At 34.3% G+C, this 17,335-nt stretch overlaps 1 protein-coding gene across 1 annotated transcript in view; it reads left to right on the top strand.

Moving 5' to 3' along the window:
• LOC109707335 (pullulanase 1, chloroplastic) overlaps nucleotides 1-15,436 on the top strand; it is a 45,883-nt gene extending 30,447 nt beyond the window's left edge. The window contains exons 17-28 of the mRNA XM_020228517.1: nucleotides 2,371-2,461; nucleotides 3,556-3,627; nucleotides 5,835-5,891; nucleotides 12,043-12,111; nucleotides 12,317-12,373; nucleotides 12,694-12,768; nucleotides 13,281-13,369; nucleotides 13,499-13,576; nucleotides 13,791-13,929; nucleotides 14,725-14,834; nucleotides 14,937-15,036; nucleotides 15,124-15,436. Coding sequence (XP_020084106.1) covers nucleotides 2,371-2,461; nucleotides 3,556-3,627; nucleotides 5,835-5,891; nucleotides 12,043-12,111; nucleotides 12,317-12,373; nucleotides 12,694-12,768; nucleotides 13,281-13,369; nucleotides 13,499-13,576; nucleotides 13,791-13,929; nucleotides 14,725-14,834; nucleotides 14,937-15,036; nucleotides 15,124-15,237 — 1,051 coding nt within the window. The 3' untranslated portion in view covers nucleotides 15,238-15,436. The remainder of the gene's footprint in view (nucleotides 1-2,370; nucleotides 2,462-3,555; nucleotides 3,628-5,834; nucleotides 5,892-12,042; nucleotides 12,112-12,316; nucleotides 12,374-12,693; nucleotides 12,769-13,280; nucleotides 13,370-13,498; nucleotides 13,577-13,790; nucleotides 13,930-14,724; nucleotides 14,835-14,936; nucleotides 15,037-15,123) is intronic.

The following is a 17,335-nucleotide window of genomic DNA, read 5'->3' as shown; positions in this document are numbered from 1 at the left end:
CACACACACACACACACACACACACACACATATGGGCCTACATTTTTTTCTCTCTCACTCTCTCTCACATCCTACACCTTTTCTTTTTTTTATTTTTTTTCTTTCAACACCTTTTCTTTTTTATTTTTGCCTACACCAAATATAAAATTTTATCGCATGGGCCAACCCTTTTTTTTAATAGTTAATATAACTAAATTAAAATTTTATTTAATAAATACAATCTATAATTAATAAAAAATTTATATACAAAACTTAATAGATTTTTACCTTTATAATAAAATTTTATAAATACGGTGTAAAAAAGTTGTACACCGAGTGTATAAGACATTGGGCTTTAGCTTTTTAGTTAAAAAAATTATGTATACCTTTTTTTTGTTTTTGCTTATTTTTTAATTGTATATGAGTGTATTATTATGAGAGTGTATTTTCTATTTTGTGTATTGCTATATATTGTGAAAAATAACTAAAATATTATCTTCCCGCGGCATCGCGCGAGCCCTTACCTAAACATGAATTGTGAACCCTGAAGAAGGCCTACCTTTATTTTGGGGGTGTTGTGGGGCCTACATGCCATTTTTTTAGAATTAATCGCACATTGGTCCCAACCTTTTAACTATTTCTTTTTGGTCCTTAATCTTTTTTTGCAATCAAATTTTTAAATCTCTTGACTTTATCGCAATAAAATGACACTCTTAAAAGAGGTTTTATAATCCTAAACTTTATTTTGCACTTTAGTCCCCAAAAATAAAAATTCAAAATTTTGAATTTAAATCCGTAATTAATCTTAAAATTAATTCAAAAACTTATAAGTACAAAAAGGTCTATACTCATAAGAGAATAGTAGCTGAACTATATATATATATATATATATTAATTTTAATTATAATAATTTACTGTAATAATATCTTCTCGCCGCATCGCACGGGCCCTTAACTAGTTGATAAGTATTCTCTCAAACTGTTGTGTATCAAGAAATGATTTTCTCCGGCAACTAGTAGTGGGTAAGTGGTTTGTTGCGTTGGTGACTGTAAGTAAGAATATAAGTACCCATCGGGACGGGCCGTATCTACCATGCCGTATCATGCCAACAAGACATCGGCCCAGATACAGCTCCCATGCCGATGGCACAAGTCAAAACCCTCTATTCATTAAATTAGTAAATAATTTTCTCAATAAAGTTCAAAAGATTTAATAAAAATACATAATAAACCGTTATAATATTTTGTTGCTAAAGAAAATAAATATTTCATTGAATTAATTTTAAGATTAATTACGGATTTAAATTCAAAATTTTGAATTTAAATCCGTAATTAATCTTAAAATTAATTCAAAAACTTAAAATAGTTTGGCATGACAAAGCTTAACACGCACCGTGCCAGCAAGTTTCCGGCACAATCCCGTGCCACGACACTTAAATCTTTGACTGTAAGAGTAGTAAGGCTAGTTGGAAGAAAATAAGCTAAGTAGGAGAGATGGTGGAAAGGCTGGTTTAGTGGAAAATTAGAAGAAAAATTAGTAGTGGAGAAGGGGGGTCTCTCTCTCTCTCTCTCTCTTTCTCTCTAACTCCTAAAATAGAGGCCATGCTCATTGTGCCACATCGTGTCAACAAGCATAATATGACCCCTATGCCGATGGCATCGCTCAGAACTTTTTTCTTTTACAAAATTAGTAAGTAATTATTTCAATAGAGTATAAAGAATTTGATAAAAGAAAAATTGAGGGCAAGTAGAATATACTGGTGTTAAGCTTTGTCATGCCAAACTATTTTGATGTCCAAGCAAGTTTTTAAGTGCCCATCAGCACGAGTTGTGTCCACTGAGTTGTATTGTGCCGAAAATATATTGATATGATACGACCTCCGTGCCGATAGCACAGCTCAACATCCTCTTTTCTTTGAAATTAACTATTAGTTATCTCAATAAAGTACAAGAAAATTGATAGAAATGAATAATAAGCATATCGGTGTCAAAGAAAATAAATATATTATGTTAAAGTGTGTTGGCACACAAGTATTTTTAGAACTGGTACACATCGGCATGACATGATACACACCATGCCAGCAAGTTGTTGGCATGATCCCGTGCCACCGCTCTTAAATCGTTGTGAACAAGTATGGTGTCAATGACATTACTCGACACGACATAGCACACATCATGCCATACCAGGCTGGCAAGTGCCATGCACTTAAATTCTTTCTCCTTAGCATGTCAGGAAGATGTTGCTATTAATAGATATAATGTGATAACATGTACCAACCTGCACATTCTTTGCCTACTTCTCTAAATGAATCTCTTCAAATTGAGTATATTATTGGCTTCTGTCTTTTGTTCTGAATAATGTTGAAGTCAACCTTCTACTGCTGACTTGCAGTTTCAATGATCGAATTCGAGATGCAGTTCTAGGCGGATCTCCATTTGGTAATCCGCTTCAACAGGGATTTGTCACTGGTCTCTCTTTGGAGGTAGATGTAACTGCTATATTGTCTTCTTTCGCTGCTATTGGTTTCTGTTTTCTGGTGGTAAATGGTTTTTTTTTTTTTTTGGTTTTCAAAATTAGAAATTATTTGTTCTCTATGAACTCAGTGATCCTGCTTTTATAATGAGATGCAGTCTTTAGAGATTTTTTTTTTCCCATTATGCTATTTCTAGCTACAAATCTAATAGCGAATACAGTAGGATCAATTTTTCTGGTTCAATTCTTTTTGTTAATTGAAGAGTGGGAGTTCATATACTACGTGGCCATTTTGTGAATTAGGTGGTGGTTGAGAAGTACTGTGTATTTGGTTTTGTAAAATGTGTGGGGAGGTTGATTGAATGCAAGCTGTTGGAGGAAACACAGAATCGATTTGATCACAAGATTCTTCTTCTTCACTTGATGTTACTAAACGCAAAACTGTTTTATTGATGGCCACGGATTACACTGGACATAGAAAAACTGTTGCTTTTGTTTCAAATATAAATAGACTTAATCATATACATGAAGAAGATTCATAAGAGATCTTCAACTGATCCTAGCCAGAGTTAAATAGCAAAGAAACAGTGTATATACATATTAAGGATAGCTTATAAACGAAAAGAAAGCTTTATAGATTAGAGTGGTAAATAGAGGAAACTAGAAAGGACGTTTCTTGTTGATTGGATATTAGTTGTATTTCATGGTATGACAGAATGAGCAAGCTACCCGAAAAGTGGTTTTGAGGGCAATTGTACTGACAACCTATCGTATCTGGAAATATGCAAAAGGATTAAATCTATAAGACTTGAAAATTTAGGTTATAATCAAATGCTGAATACACTGAAAACACATAATTGCTGTTGAAGAAGGGGAAAGGAGCAAGAGGCAAATGAAGAAAAAAAAAACAAAAAAAAAATTTCTTTCATTTCTTTCATCACCCTACCAAGCGGTCACTCATTCTTCGGATAGTTCAAGTTCAAATGCTCGTTTTATTTCCTGTCCACATGTTTATTTCTCATAGTGATCAAATGTGATCATTAATTATTACTTGGTTTTTGACTTTGTTTTTTTCTTTGGTTTTTTTTTCTTTTGTTGGTGTAGCCTAATGGATATGATCAAGGTGATAAATCTGTTACGGATAGAATGCTCTCCTCATCAGCTGATCACATTCAGGTTGTTTGCCTTAATTTTATACTTCTGTAGTTTGAACTTTCGTAGTTTGAAATATTTACTATCTGACGATGCTATTTCCAGATTCTTGCTCAATATTGCATATCTATATTCTATAGCGATTCAGTCATTATATATATATATATATATATATATATATATATATATATTATATAATATTAGAGCTAGGCTGGTAATACTATCGTAGCACGGAGGCTCTGTTGTGCACCAATTTGTTTTCAATGATGGGCGCTTCCAAATCGACAATCGCGCTCCGTAGCTTGATCTACACATATGAAAGTATTTGGAACTAAATTTCATAATTTTCGATATCATTTATCTATCAAACGAGATAGTCTAAAAATGAACGGCTGAAAATAAAAATCTCATAAAAAGTGATGAATAGAAGACGTGAATTTAAGATCAGAGGTACAGATCTTACTCTAAATGTTAAAAAAAGATTTTCTATAAAAAATTCATCTGATTTGGATTGTTATTATCCGTTAAATTTACAATGCATCACATCTTACCTATTAAATGGTCTTTTGGACCTTTGATCACTAGCCAAAGATGTTGAAAATTATAAATTAGTTTCTAAATATTTTTAATATGTAGATCAAGTCTAAACGGAGCGATCGTCGATTGAAAGCCGCATCATTGAAACAACTTGTAGCACGGGGGCCTCCGTGCTACCGATAGTATACCAGCTGCTCTATATATATATATATATATATTATATATATATTATATATATATATATATATTATATATATATATATTAATTAATATATATAATAGAGTTGAACTAGAATACTATCGTAGTAAACGAGCCGTTTTACTACCGATTTGTTTTCGATGATAGAGCTTCCAATTGACGATCGCGTCGTTAAATATCATCTAAACCAATTTAAACTATCTAGAATCAATTTCACGCCTTTCGATATTGTTTTTTATTCATCAAGTGAACAGAAAAATGAATGGTTGAAAATGAATACTCTTTAATATAATGATGATTGGAGTCTTGTATCAAGATCAAGAGCATAGATCTTGTTTTTAAATAGTTAAAGAATTTTCGAACAAAATTTAATTGATTTGGAATCTTTTACGGCCGTTAACGAGAAAACGCCTCTTATCGACCCATTAAAATTTACAAATTTTTGAAACCCTTTGATCATTAGGCAATGATGTCGAAAGAGTTTGAAATTTGATTTCTAACACTTCAAGTGGTATAGATCATGTTCAACGGAGACGATCGTTAATTGAAGCTCTTATATCGAAAACAAATTGTAGTAAAAGCTCGTTTACTACCGATAGTATTCTAGTAAAAACTCTATATATATATATATATATATGTATATAGATTATATATATATTATATATTTGTTTGTGGGGGGGGGTGGGGGGTGCAGGTGCAATACTTCCATGAAAAGTAATTGCTATGCACAAGACAATTGGAAGGAATGTTAAATATTTATGGTTAAGGACTAATTTATGTGTGTGGAAAAATCACGTGGTAGCCACGATATTCTGCTGTTCTATCCATGTGTTGCTGCTTCTGTATGGAGTTACTCCACATGGATTCATGCAGAACGTTATTTAAATGCAAGTTTAGGTCATCGAAGTAAGCAAATACATGTACTCTTTTGTAATTTCTCTTTTTTCTTTTTAAGCTTAAGACTCAAGCTTTCTTCCGTACAACATGAAAATTGCATGAAAGTGAAACTAATGTATTATTTTTCAAATTTCTCTGCACTCTTGAAGTGCATGCAAGAGAAATCTTGTATGCTAAATCGAGAAGTATGTCTTCTAATTTAAATTAGGAGTTGTGAAACCTTTTTGAAGGGGAAAGAATGTTGCTCTTGGCGTTTTGAATGCACAGTAAACCTATAGACTATGCTGTAACATATTCGTAACCAATAATACTCCCAAAGTTGCATGAGCTATCACCATCTAATGCTCAGTGAACTTCCTTGTCTATTTACTTCAGTATCATCTGTCATAACCTCCTCTCACCTCCTAGCATAGCATGCCTTTTGGGTCCATTTAGGTGAATGCTGATATCCTTATTTCCAGATTTTTAACCATTCAAGGATTGACACCTATGGTGATAGTCAATTGAGTAGTTATTACTGCTTTTTTTATGCCTTTCTCATTAAATAAGGTTTGAACTTTGAAGGCAATTTTGAGTGATGAATTCTGTGTTTTCGCAGGTTGGATTAGCTGGAAATCTAAGGGACTTTGTTCTAACATGCCACACTGGGTTACCCGTAAGAGACGATATGACAAATATTTGCCCCTCTACTGTGCTGAATTCCTAATTTGTCAAAAGGGCCAGTAATTTACTTGCATGCCTTGATGTTCAATGCATAGTGGGCTGCAATGCAATAAGATTGGTATACAGCCTTATAACATCGGACATCAGCTGGAAACAGTTTTCACCACATGCTACAACCATGATTTTGGATAGGGATTTTGAATAACCAATTAAATGCGTAGTTTTGGTGAAAGATCTAGTATCTATAAGTGCTAGCCCCGTTGTCATTTCAAAACAAAAAAAAAGTTAAGCTATAATTCATTCACTATAACAGTATAATTATGCTTTATGTTGTATACATTGTCATGGCAAAATCTGAGGTACATATAAAAGGTAAGTTTAGCAGTAACAAGTTCCATCCAAACATTTTCGTGGGAAAATTATTTTTTCAATATTTAAGATATAGTAGTTTCTTGAAATAAATTAACAGTAATAAGTTGATGAGCAATGAATCACTTAGTGTTAACTATGTCTCGAATTTCTTGGACCAAATCGTTTTGTCATGCAGCCTAAAGTTTTGCGGAGCAAAATTAAGAGGACTCATAAGTTTTAATTATCCTAACTCTATTGGAAATAGATTACGATTTAGAGTTGGCCTATGTGAATTGGTAGACGGGGTCTGCTGTGGGTTGGATTAGAAGTATAATTAGTCCTAATCATCATAGGAATGGTCTTTGAGTCCTATTTAGTTGCTTTTTGGAGCACTAGTTTAATTAAGTTGGGGTGGATGCCAATATATATGCATAGCAACATGTGGATTGGAAATTAAGCCAAATCAAAGTCATGTGTGGTTTGGTGTAAAGCTAAGAGGTGCTGGAGGTTTGTACATAGGAGTAGCAGTAGTGGTGCATCGGATGCATTAAGAGCCAAGTCTTGGGAGCCGTATGTGAGTGATATGGCTTTGTAATTATTGGTCGTCGGACATAAGGTGTGTCAAGCATATTTTGGGATTTGGTCTTTTCATAGAAATATTCTTATACTCCTCGCTATAGTAATGGAAGTTTTTTCTCTGTCTTTGCTCGTGAACATAGGCCAGTGCTCGAACCACGTAAATATTAGTGTGCTTTATTTTTCTTCTTTCTTTCATGTATCTCTTTTGGTATTTTCTCATCCAACAAACTAGATCTTTTTTTGCTTTTGTCATAACAAACTAGTATCAGAACCGGATTGTTCATATTGGTATTCAAGAGGTCTATGAAATTTGAGATCAAGAAGTTTGATCGATCCAACAGTTGGGTACTGTGCCAAGTTAAGATGCGCATAATTCTAAAGCAACTAGGGTTGCAAAAGGCACTGTTAGGGACAAAAGATCTCTAGCACATTGACGGAGGAGCAAAAGGAGGATATATACACCAAAGCTTTTACAATAATTCAGTTATGTCTCTCTAATGAGGTTCTGCCTGAAGTTCTCAACGAGAAGACTGCCATGGCTCTATGGTTAAAGGTCGAGTCTTTTTATATGACGACATCTCTCACAACTAAGTTATATTTAAAGCACCAGTTATTTATTCTACGCATGTTGGAAGGTACATCTATTAAATCTCATCTTGATGAATTTAATTATATTATTTTAGATTTACAATCAATATATGTAAAGATCGAGGAAGAAGATGAAGATCTTTTATTGTTATGTTCTTTGCCTTCTTCATTTAAGCACTTTAGAGAAACCTTCTTTTTCGGTAGAGATACCCTATCTATTGAAGATGTCAAGTCGTCTCTACTCTCCAAAGAACATATTGATAAGTAGATTGATGGCAGCCTGACTGAATGTACTGCGGAGGACCTAGTTGCGAGGGAAGACCTAAAGGATTTGATTTGTAACAACAAACAGAGATCCAAATCAAGGTCCCTGCATAAGGATTTGATTTGTAATTACTATAAGAATAAAGAGCATATCAAATCATAATGCTTCGAATTAAAGAAAAATAATGAAGAACACTAAGGGCAAAAAAAGGAGAAACTAGTACAGGCTAGTGTTGCTAATAGCAGTTTTGATGGTTCGGAATTTGTTCTCTTCATGTCTGATGAAAATAAACTTAAGAATAATTTGATTATGGATTTGGCTTGCTCCTATCATATGTATCCCAATCGGGATTGGTTCTTCACATATGAATCTATTAAAGGTGAATTTGTTTTGATGGGTAATGATTCTTCATGCAAAACTATTGGGATAAACAGTGCAAATTAAGACACATGACGACATGGTTATGACTCGTATCTAATATTCGACATGTTCCGGATTTGAAGAAAAATCTTTATCTCTTTAGGTGTCCTTGACGCTAATGGATATAAGTACACCACTCGAAGGTGAAGTTATGACGGTTAGCAGATGTGCTCTTGTTTTGATGAAAGCGAAATGTATGAAAATCTATACATATTGCAATGGTCTACTGTCGCTAGTTCTGCGGGTACTTCCTCATTTTCCGATTCAGATTTCGAAGATTATGAAATAATGGCACATGCATTTCGGGCACATGAGCAAGCGTGGGATGACTGAATTAAGTAAGAGATGTCTTTTACTAATGCAATTCACAAGACAAAAGGCACTCTGGATTATATTTATTCTGATCCTTGAGGACCCACATGTGTTTTGTCTAAAGGTGGCACTCGATGTATGCTTTCTTTTATCGACGATTATTCTAGAAAAGTTTGGGTATTTATGTTGAAGCATAAAGATGAGCTGTTCAAGTACTTCAAGCATTGGAAGGATGTGATTGAAAATCAGATTGGGAAGAAAATTGAATAACTCAGAACATATAATGGTTTGAAATTCTGCTCATCCGAGTTTGACGAATTTTGTAAGGAGGGTGTAGTTCGTCACAACATAGTTAGACATACTCCACAATAAAATAGAGTGGTGGAGTGTATGAATAGGACCCTCTTGGAGAGAGCACAGTGTATGCTTTTGAATGCTGGTTTAGAGAAGGACTTCTGGGCAGAGGCAATTTCTACTATTTCTTATTTGGTAAATCATTTCCCGAATAGAGCTACTGAGTGTAAGACTATGGAGGAGGTATGGTCTGGTTAATCCGCTGATTATTCTACTTTACGAATATTTGATGCCCTGTATATGTTCGTGTTAATAATGGTAAATTCAAACCTAAAGCTTTAGAAAGCATTTTTATTGGCAATGCATCTTAGGTGAAGGGCTAATTATGGTACCTGGTCCCAGAGTATCTAAATTTCTTATTAGTAGGGATGTTAAGTTTGATTAGTCTGCTATGTTTCACATGAAAAAGAAGTCTTCTGTTGACACTAGTTTAGAGAAGTTGGAGGATGTCAAGAAGTAGGTCGAGTTTGAGACTGATGACTCAGTATCTCTGTAGAAAGGTCTCTTTTCTCCATCTGATCTAGTTCAGGTACATGACGGCTTTGAAGCAAAAAAAAACTTACACACAAGAGCAATATACTATTGCTATAAGTCGAGAGAGAAGGTAGATAAAGCCACCACAACGATTTATAGATATAGTGGCCTATGCTTTATCGATAGCTGAGGAGACAATTGATGCTGATGAGCCTTCCACATGCATAGAAGCTACTTCTAGTGTTAACTTTGACAGATAACCTTTGCAATGAATGTGGAGATGAAGGTTTTCCACAAAAACCACCCATGAGAGTTGGTAGAACCACCCGAAGGTAAGAAAATCGTTAGTTGTAAATGGATTTTCAAAAAGAAGGAGGGTATTCCAGATGTTGAAGATGTTCGATATAAGGCAAAATTGGTTGCAAAATGCTATAGTTAGTTGGAGGATATTAATTTTAATGATATTTTCTCACATGTTATCGAACATGACTCTATTTGTATTTTACTCTCCTTAGTCACTACCCATGGTATGGAGTTGGAGCAGCTTGATGTGAAAACAACTTTCTTGTATAGCTAGCTTGAAGAACAAATTTACGTGCATCAGATTGAGGGTTTCATTGTGTAGGGTAAAGAGGATCATGTCTCCCTTTTACAGAAATCACTAAATAGTTTGAAAGTCTTTCGACAATGGTATAAGCGATTTGACTCGTTTATGGTTGGACAGTTGTGTTTATTTTAAGAAGCTTGATGATGGCAGTTTTATTTATTTGATTCTTTCTATTGATGATATGCTTATTGCTTACAAAGACATGTATGAAATTAGTATGTTAAAAGCACAGTTAAGTCCTGAATTTGAGATTAAAGATTTGGGAGCAGCTAAGAAGATTCTCGCTATGGAGAGTTTAGGTCCGAAAGTTTGAGATATTGTATTTGACTCGGAAGAAATACACCGAGAAAGTTTTAGAGCGTTTTGGAATGAAAAACACTAATCCTGTGAGTACTCCGATTGTTCCCCATTTTAGGTTTTCAGCTGCTTTGTCGCCACAGTCGGTTGAGGATAAGAGTTACATGTCATATGTTCCCTACTCTTGCGCAGTTGGAAGTCTTATGTACGCAATGGCCTGCACCCGTCTAGATTTTTCACATGTTGTCAATGTTATGAGTAGATGTATGGCTAATCCTAGCAAGACATATTGGCAGGTGGTGAAGTGGATTCTCAGATACTTGAGAGGATCTTCTAATATATGTCTGGAATTTGAGAGATCTGATGACTCTCTACTTGGTTATATTGATGCAGATTTTGCTGGCGATTTGGACATATGGAGGTCACTTACAGGATATATTTTCTCACTTTGCGGTTGTTATATTAGTTGGAAAGCCACTTTACAGTCTACTGTTGCTTTATCTATTACTGAGGTAGAGTACATTGCTATGACAGAGGTTGTAAAACAAGCTATTTGGTTGAGAGGCTTATAGTAAGAGCTTACTTCTAGTCAGGAGACTCTATCATCCACTATGAAAGCGAAAGTGGTATAAATCTTTTCTAAAGGTCAAATATTTCATAAGAGAACGAAACATATTGATGTCAGGTATCATGTTGTTCGTGATGTGGTAGCATAGAGTGATATTATTGTAAAGAGGATTGGTACAACAGATAATCCAGCTGATATGTTGACTAAGCCTCTTCCGATTACTAAGTCTAAGCATTGCATGAATTTGGTCGGTGTGTGCAGCAGCACTTAAGGAGCCCCTTCAGGGGTTTGTTGGAGAAGACAAAGAATTCGAGTTAAGGTGGAGATTTGTTAAATATGTCTTGAATTTCTTCGACCCAAATTGCTTTGTGATGCGGCCTAAAATTTGTGGAGCAAAATTAAGAGGACTCATGATAGGTAATTATCCTAACTCTATTGGAAATAGATTAGGATTTAGAGTTGGTGAATTGGTAGACTGGATCTATTGTGCCTTAGAGAGGTAGTATAATTAGTCCTAATGAGGATAGAATTGGTCGTTGAGTCCTACTTAGTTGCTTCTTGGAACACTAGTTTAATTAAGTTGGGCCAGATGCCTATATATACACATAGCTACACGTGGATTGGAAATTAAGCCAAATCAAAGTCATGTGTGGTTTGGTGTAAAGCTAAGAGGTGCCGGAGGTTTGTACATAGGAGTAGCAGTAGTGGTGCATCGGATGCATTAAGAACCAAGCCGAGCCATACATTGGAGTGGGAGAGCCGAGTCATCAGATCCGCGTGTGAGTGATGTGGCTTCGTAACTATCGAACGTACGGCATAAGGTGCATCGAGCATATTTTGGGAGTTGGATCTTTTGAGAGATATATTTTTGTATTCCGCCTTCGATAGTAATAAAACTTTTTACTATTACTTCGCTAGTGGACGTAGGCCAGCGGTCGAACCACGTAAATATTTGTATACTTTATTTTTCTTTTTTTTTTTGTCTCTTTTGATATTTTCTCATCCGACAAACTAGATCTTTTCCACTTTTGCCGTAACACTTGGATTGTTTGCGGTATTGTATGTAAGATTAACGCTTGAAATCCTTTGGCTTGTGTCTTAATTTATTTGCACGTTATTAGTGCAGATGAGCCCTCAACTTCTGCAGAAATTTCAGGATACATGCTAGTAACAAACTATTTCTAGTTAATTTTCTACAATTTTTTTGATTGACAGGTTGTAATCCTGTGAAGTCTCATGAGTTATTTCCTGTTTTTTCATATATGCCATTTTTAACTTTGCCTATGACTATAACCATACTAGTGATCCTATTTATGTGTTATTAACAGATGAAAGGATCAGAAGTTCTGACTAATGATGGAATGCCAGTTGGGTATGCTTTGTCCCCCATGGAAACGGTAAGTCTAGCTATAGGTAATTCTTAAACAAAATTAGCATAACCTACTTCAATCTTGCATTAATTGATATAGTTTGTAAATTTAAACAGTCAACACTATACTTCAATTTGTTCGTTGGGTTTGTTTGGAAATTAACGTATATAATGTTCACATCTTTTGATAACACAAATCTCATGAGCAAAAGATGTTGGTGTATCATTTTCAGGTCAACTACGTGTCTGCTCATGACAATGAGACTTTGTTTGATATTGTCAGCTTGAAGGTACGTTGATCTATTTTGCATTTCTTTTTAAAAATGGTTGAAAGGCTTTGCTCTGTTTTGTCTACGAATGCTCTTCAAGCTATTCCATAGTTAATTTCTTGTAGAGAGAAATTCAAAATAAAATATCTTTATGATGATGATCACCAATTGCATTCTCCCAAAATTTCTTCTTGATGTTCTTTAGCAATAAATTGTTGGTTCCGCACCATCAAATCCTGATATTTCACTTCTTTTTCATGTATGTGAGCAAAGATTTGTCATGTCCTTTATACATCAGATATGAAAAGCCTTTCATCTTAAATTCTCTTTTTGTTATGCAGACTCCAGTGGAACTCTCTGTAGATGACAGATGTAGGATTAATCATTTGGCCTCAAGCATCATAGCATTGTCCCAGGTTTGTCCCAATGCTTTTATCATGTCCTAGTCATTAGTTTGCAATTCTTTCTGTAATTAATTTTTGCTGTGCAGTTATATGCCTTGCTTATGGAGTTGTATAATTTTTTATCATCTATGGTTATTCTTTGTTAAGATTAAGAGGAAGCAGATATGTGCTTACTTTATATAAAGATTTGCCACTTTCACTGTAATTGCTCATAAGGTATGCCGTCACTGTAAGTTTTGTTGGAATGGGAACCAGTTTTTCTCCTTTTCAGAAATCATGCCTGCCATAGTAATGGGCCTTATGGCTCTTGTTAGAAAATCAGAAAGCTAACTTATACAAGAAAAACCAGTGGTATGCTCACTCTTTCTAGAGTAATCGCCAGCGGCGGTGAAATGGCTAATTTTTGACTGTTGGAAGTTGAAATCGTTTTTCGAAAAGCACTCTGATTATCTACTGCTATTGCGAGGCCATCATGAGGCCATAGACTAATCAAATTTTGTTGTCTAATCACTTCATCTTCATAGGGAGTACCATTTTTCCATGCTGGTGATGAGATATTGCGGTCCAAATCACTTGATCGTGACTCGTATAACTCCGGTGATTGGTTTAACAGGTTGGTCATTAAACAACATAAATGTAATGGTTTCCAAACGACCACATAGAAACATTACGAAAAGCTATTTTTCATATGAGCACATATTTCTTCATCTCTTTGTTCATTTTTCCCCCCATGTTTGAAAAGGCTGGACTTCAGTTATGAAACAAACAACTGGGGTGTCGGACTTCCGCTAAGAGAAAAGAATGAGAACAACTGGCCTCTGTATGTTTCTATCTCCCTCTTTTTGGATTCTATATCATTTCAATTGCAATGAGTTGATTTTATCTTTTGTATCCTACAGAATATATTAGTAGTTCATCTGGCAGTATACTTATATTAGTTCATTTTTCCGGTATATATTAACAAAGTGCTAGTATGTAACTTATTGGGCAGTTTGCAAGTTTCCTACTTTTATAATACTTAATAATAATTCCAGGATAAAACCACGGTTGGCCAATCCATCCTTCAAGCCTGAGAAACGTCACATTCTTGCTACACTTAATAATTTTGTCGATCTTTTGAAGATCAGATACTCCTCACCACTTTTTCGTTTGGAGACAACAAATAGCATTCAGGTAGAATTTTATATTCTCAGCAATTTATTTTTTTCATGTTTTTTACTTCCAATTTTCAAATGCGTTGTATCAGTTCAATATGGTTCCAATTTTTCTTGGGTTAATTGCATATAGGTCCCTACAAACATAGTAAATTGCAAATATATCCTTAAAAAGTTCAACTTTTATATGTTGTTTCTACAAAAATTCTAATAGTTTCAAATATGTCCCTCTGGTTTGTTACTGTTAGAGAACTGTTTATATTTTAATAGCAAATAAGTGACATGCCAATTTTGCCATCACAAATATGTTCTTCCAAAAGCCACAATAGTATAATATAAGAGGGGTGCCAATGTCAATTTATCTCATAAACTAATCAGGGTTAAGTATTTTACCTATTGTTAACTAAAGTTTTCTAACGGCAGGGACATTTGAAAACATTTTGACTTTTGGAGGGACAATACATAAAAGTTGAACTTTATAGGGATATATTTGCAATTTACTATGTTTGTAGGGACCTATATGCAATTAACCCAAGAAAAATTTGTCCCTCATAGCCTAAGTTTTGAAAATTGGACTTTAAATGCATGGGTCTTATTGATGAGATCAATGCAAATTGCATATTGGGAGGTCAAAATAATTGGCATAACATACGAAACATTCGTATACCTGATTCTCACCCTGTTGCAGTGCAATTTTGCCACTAGATTTAACTTCAAGCTGAACACTAACATAATATAGGGGTTTCATTAGCTCGAGTGTTTCTCCTTTTTTCTTTCTTATTTCCACATACTGATTCCCCTCATTAATATGTAGGAACGAGTTCGATTCCATAACACAGGTCCGTCATGGGTCTGTGGAGCAATCATTATGAGCATTGAAGATGGACATGATGGAAAACCAGGCATCACCCAATTAGATCCAATGTGAGTAGTACACGTTTGCTCATTCAATTTCTGGTTTCAATATTTTTGGTGGCAAATTATTTAGTTTCATATAAATTAATCACAATCAATATTTTGCTTCAGCTACTCCTATATTGTAGTTGCCTTCAATGCATGCCCATCTGAAGTCTCTATAGAAGTTCCTGCGCTCAGGTCGAGAGCACTTGAATTGCACCCTGTGCAGGTATTATTTTTATTTATTCGTCATTCGATTTGTGCACTATGCTTGGGAAGTCCTGTGATAATTTAATGTGAATCGAAACTGGCGCAGCTGAAATCGGTGGATGGGTTGGTCAAAAAGTCAACGTATGAGGGAGTCGCCGGTCGCTTCACTGTTCCTCAGAGAACCACAGCAGTTTTTGTTGAAGTTCGGGGAACTCCTTAATGCATCAACTGGCGCTAGTGAGTATGTTTTACATAATCACATCTAAATGATGTATGAATAAAAGGGTAATAAGAATTAGGTCGGAAGAAGTTATCTGAACTATTCTAGTAGAATAAATTTGACTGCATAAACATAAACTCTGTATCAGGAATATCTCTATTAATTGTTTGAATAAATTTGTTTCTACATCTTCCCTTTATTCACTATGGATTAGTATTTTTTTTGTTTAATCAGTGACAAAAAGCAAAGGGTAACTTCAATTAGTCCGTCCGCGATTTGGCGCGTTATTAACTAGCCATTTTGTGGTTTGTAAAATTGTACTACCTGCCATTAGGAAGGAGTAGCGAAGTGTTATATTTCACCAACCACAAGGTGGTACAATGTAAACTACGAAGTAGTAAACTGGCATAATTTACCACCTTTGGTTTGTAAAAATTAATATTTTACTATGTTGTGGTTTGTGAATTGTTATACTTTGTTATCCTACTTAACGGCAGGTTCTTACGGTAAAACAAAATTAAAACTACGTAAAACCAAAGTTGAACAGTTTAAGCAAAACAATGGTAAAGGAAAAAATGCAATCAACCACAATGGAACTAATTACAGTTTATCGGAAATCAAATTAGGTTATCTTATTGCTTGTTTTGGTTGCTATTATATTTACTAGCAATAGATATATCTACTTTCTTGTGTATTTGCCAAGTGGGAAATGTTTTTTTTTTTTTTTTTTTTTTTTCTTTAGAGATAGGAAGCACGCTACTCGCTTCGTTTATTTCATTTAGAAATAAACTTAGCTGGAAATGTGAATCGACTAGGATTCGAATTTGGGTCTCGGGTACCAACCACCAAGCCTTTTGCCATTTGCTCTAGGGACGGTCGGTCCAAGTGGGAAATGTTGTGAAAGTGTCTGAGGGAATTTGCCTTAATATTGGAAATATTACAACATTTATTGGATGTGTAGGGTTGGTATAAGCAATTTTATCTAAATTAAAGCTAAATTATTTGATTCCATCATAATTGTGACATCTTAGTAATCTCATATTGAATAGAGAAGGGATTGTATTTATGTATAGAAGGATTAAACACTTTAATACTGATAACTTAGGCGTTTTGGGCCAGTGATTTGAGCTTAACAAATTGCTAGGACTGGTAGATTAGGATGTTACAATGATATATGGTTCTTTGTTATTGATTTGTTTCAGACCTAGCTTTAAGGCAATATAAATTTTATACCACATTCTTTCATTGGTGAACATTTTTTCACTAATCTTATAATTTTTTTTAAGGAAAATTAAGGGTTTTCAAATCCTAAACCTTATTTGTGCGCTCAAAAAGTAGATATAAATTTTACACTATTCATTCACCAACATTCATAGGTCAACATTTTCTCGTTAATCTTATAATTTTTTTTTTTTAAAAAAAACTTATAATGGAAAAAAAGGCTTGTAGACCCTAGGATGTGTTGGTGTAAGATTTATGCCATATTTTCCGATGTATATTTTGGATGATGCTTCAAATTTGGTTCATGGTTGAATTGATTTGTAATTCCTCATACAGGATGAGGAGTTTTATTTTCAAATTGCACTAAATGATAGGTGAACCCTTAAGTTTCCTTTGGATCCATGACCATCTTATTTTTTATGTACTTAAAAGAAGCATGTAATATTTTGTAGACAAGGAGTATTAGATCCTATTTGGATGCATGAGTATCTTTTATTTTAAGCATATCTTATTAATTTACTAAAAAGGTTTATAATATATGATAGTTGAAGAATGTGATCAAATTCTATATGAGTGCACTACAGGTTTTTTTTCCTCGAAAAGAAAATGTGTAAATGAAATATCATATACGGCATTCAAATCATTTTTAAAAAATTGAAAAAATTACATCACATGTGAAATATGATATTCTATTAAATAGGATGTATCCAGCGCATTGTAAACCATGAATATATTCTATTTTGATTGGGCCTTCCGATAAAATGTTCTAATAATGTGAAACATTTTTTCTTTATATTTTTTTCACTCTCGGAGTGTGCTCGTCTCTTTTACTTTAATTTTTTATTTAATGTTCATACCATTTCTCTCTCCTCTTTCT

The sequence above is a fragment of the Ananas comosus genome, linkage group 3 (genome assembly GCF_001540865.1).
Source record: "Ananas comosus cultivar F153 linkage group 3, ASM154086v1, whole genome shotgun sequence".
In the NCBI taxonomy this organism is placed as follows: domain Eukaryota; kingdom Viridiplantae; phylum Streptophyta; class Magnoliopsida; order Poales; family Bromeliaceae; genus Ananas; species Ananas comosus.
Note: the sequence above shows the minus strand (reverse complement) of the source record. Positions and strands in the feature narration are given on the sequence as shown.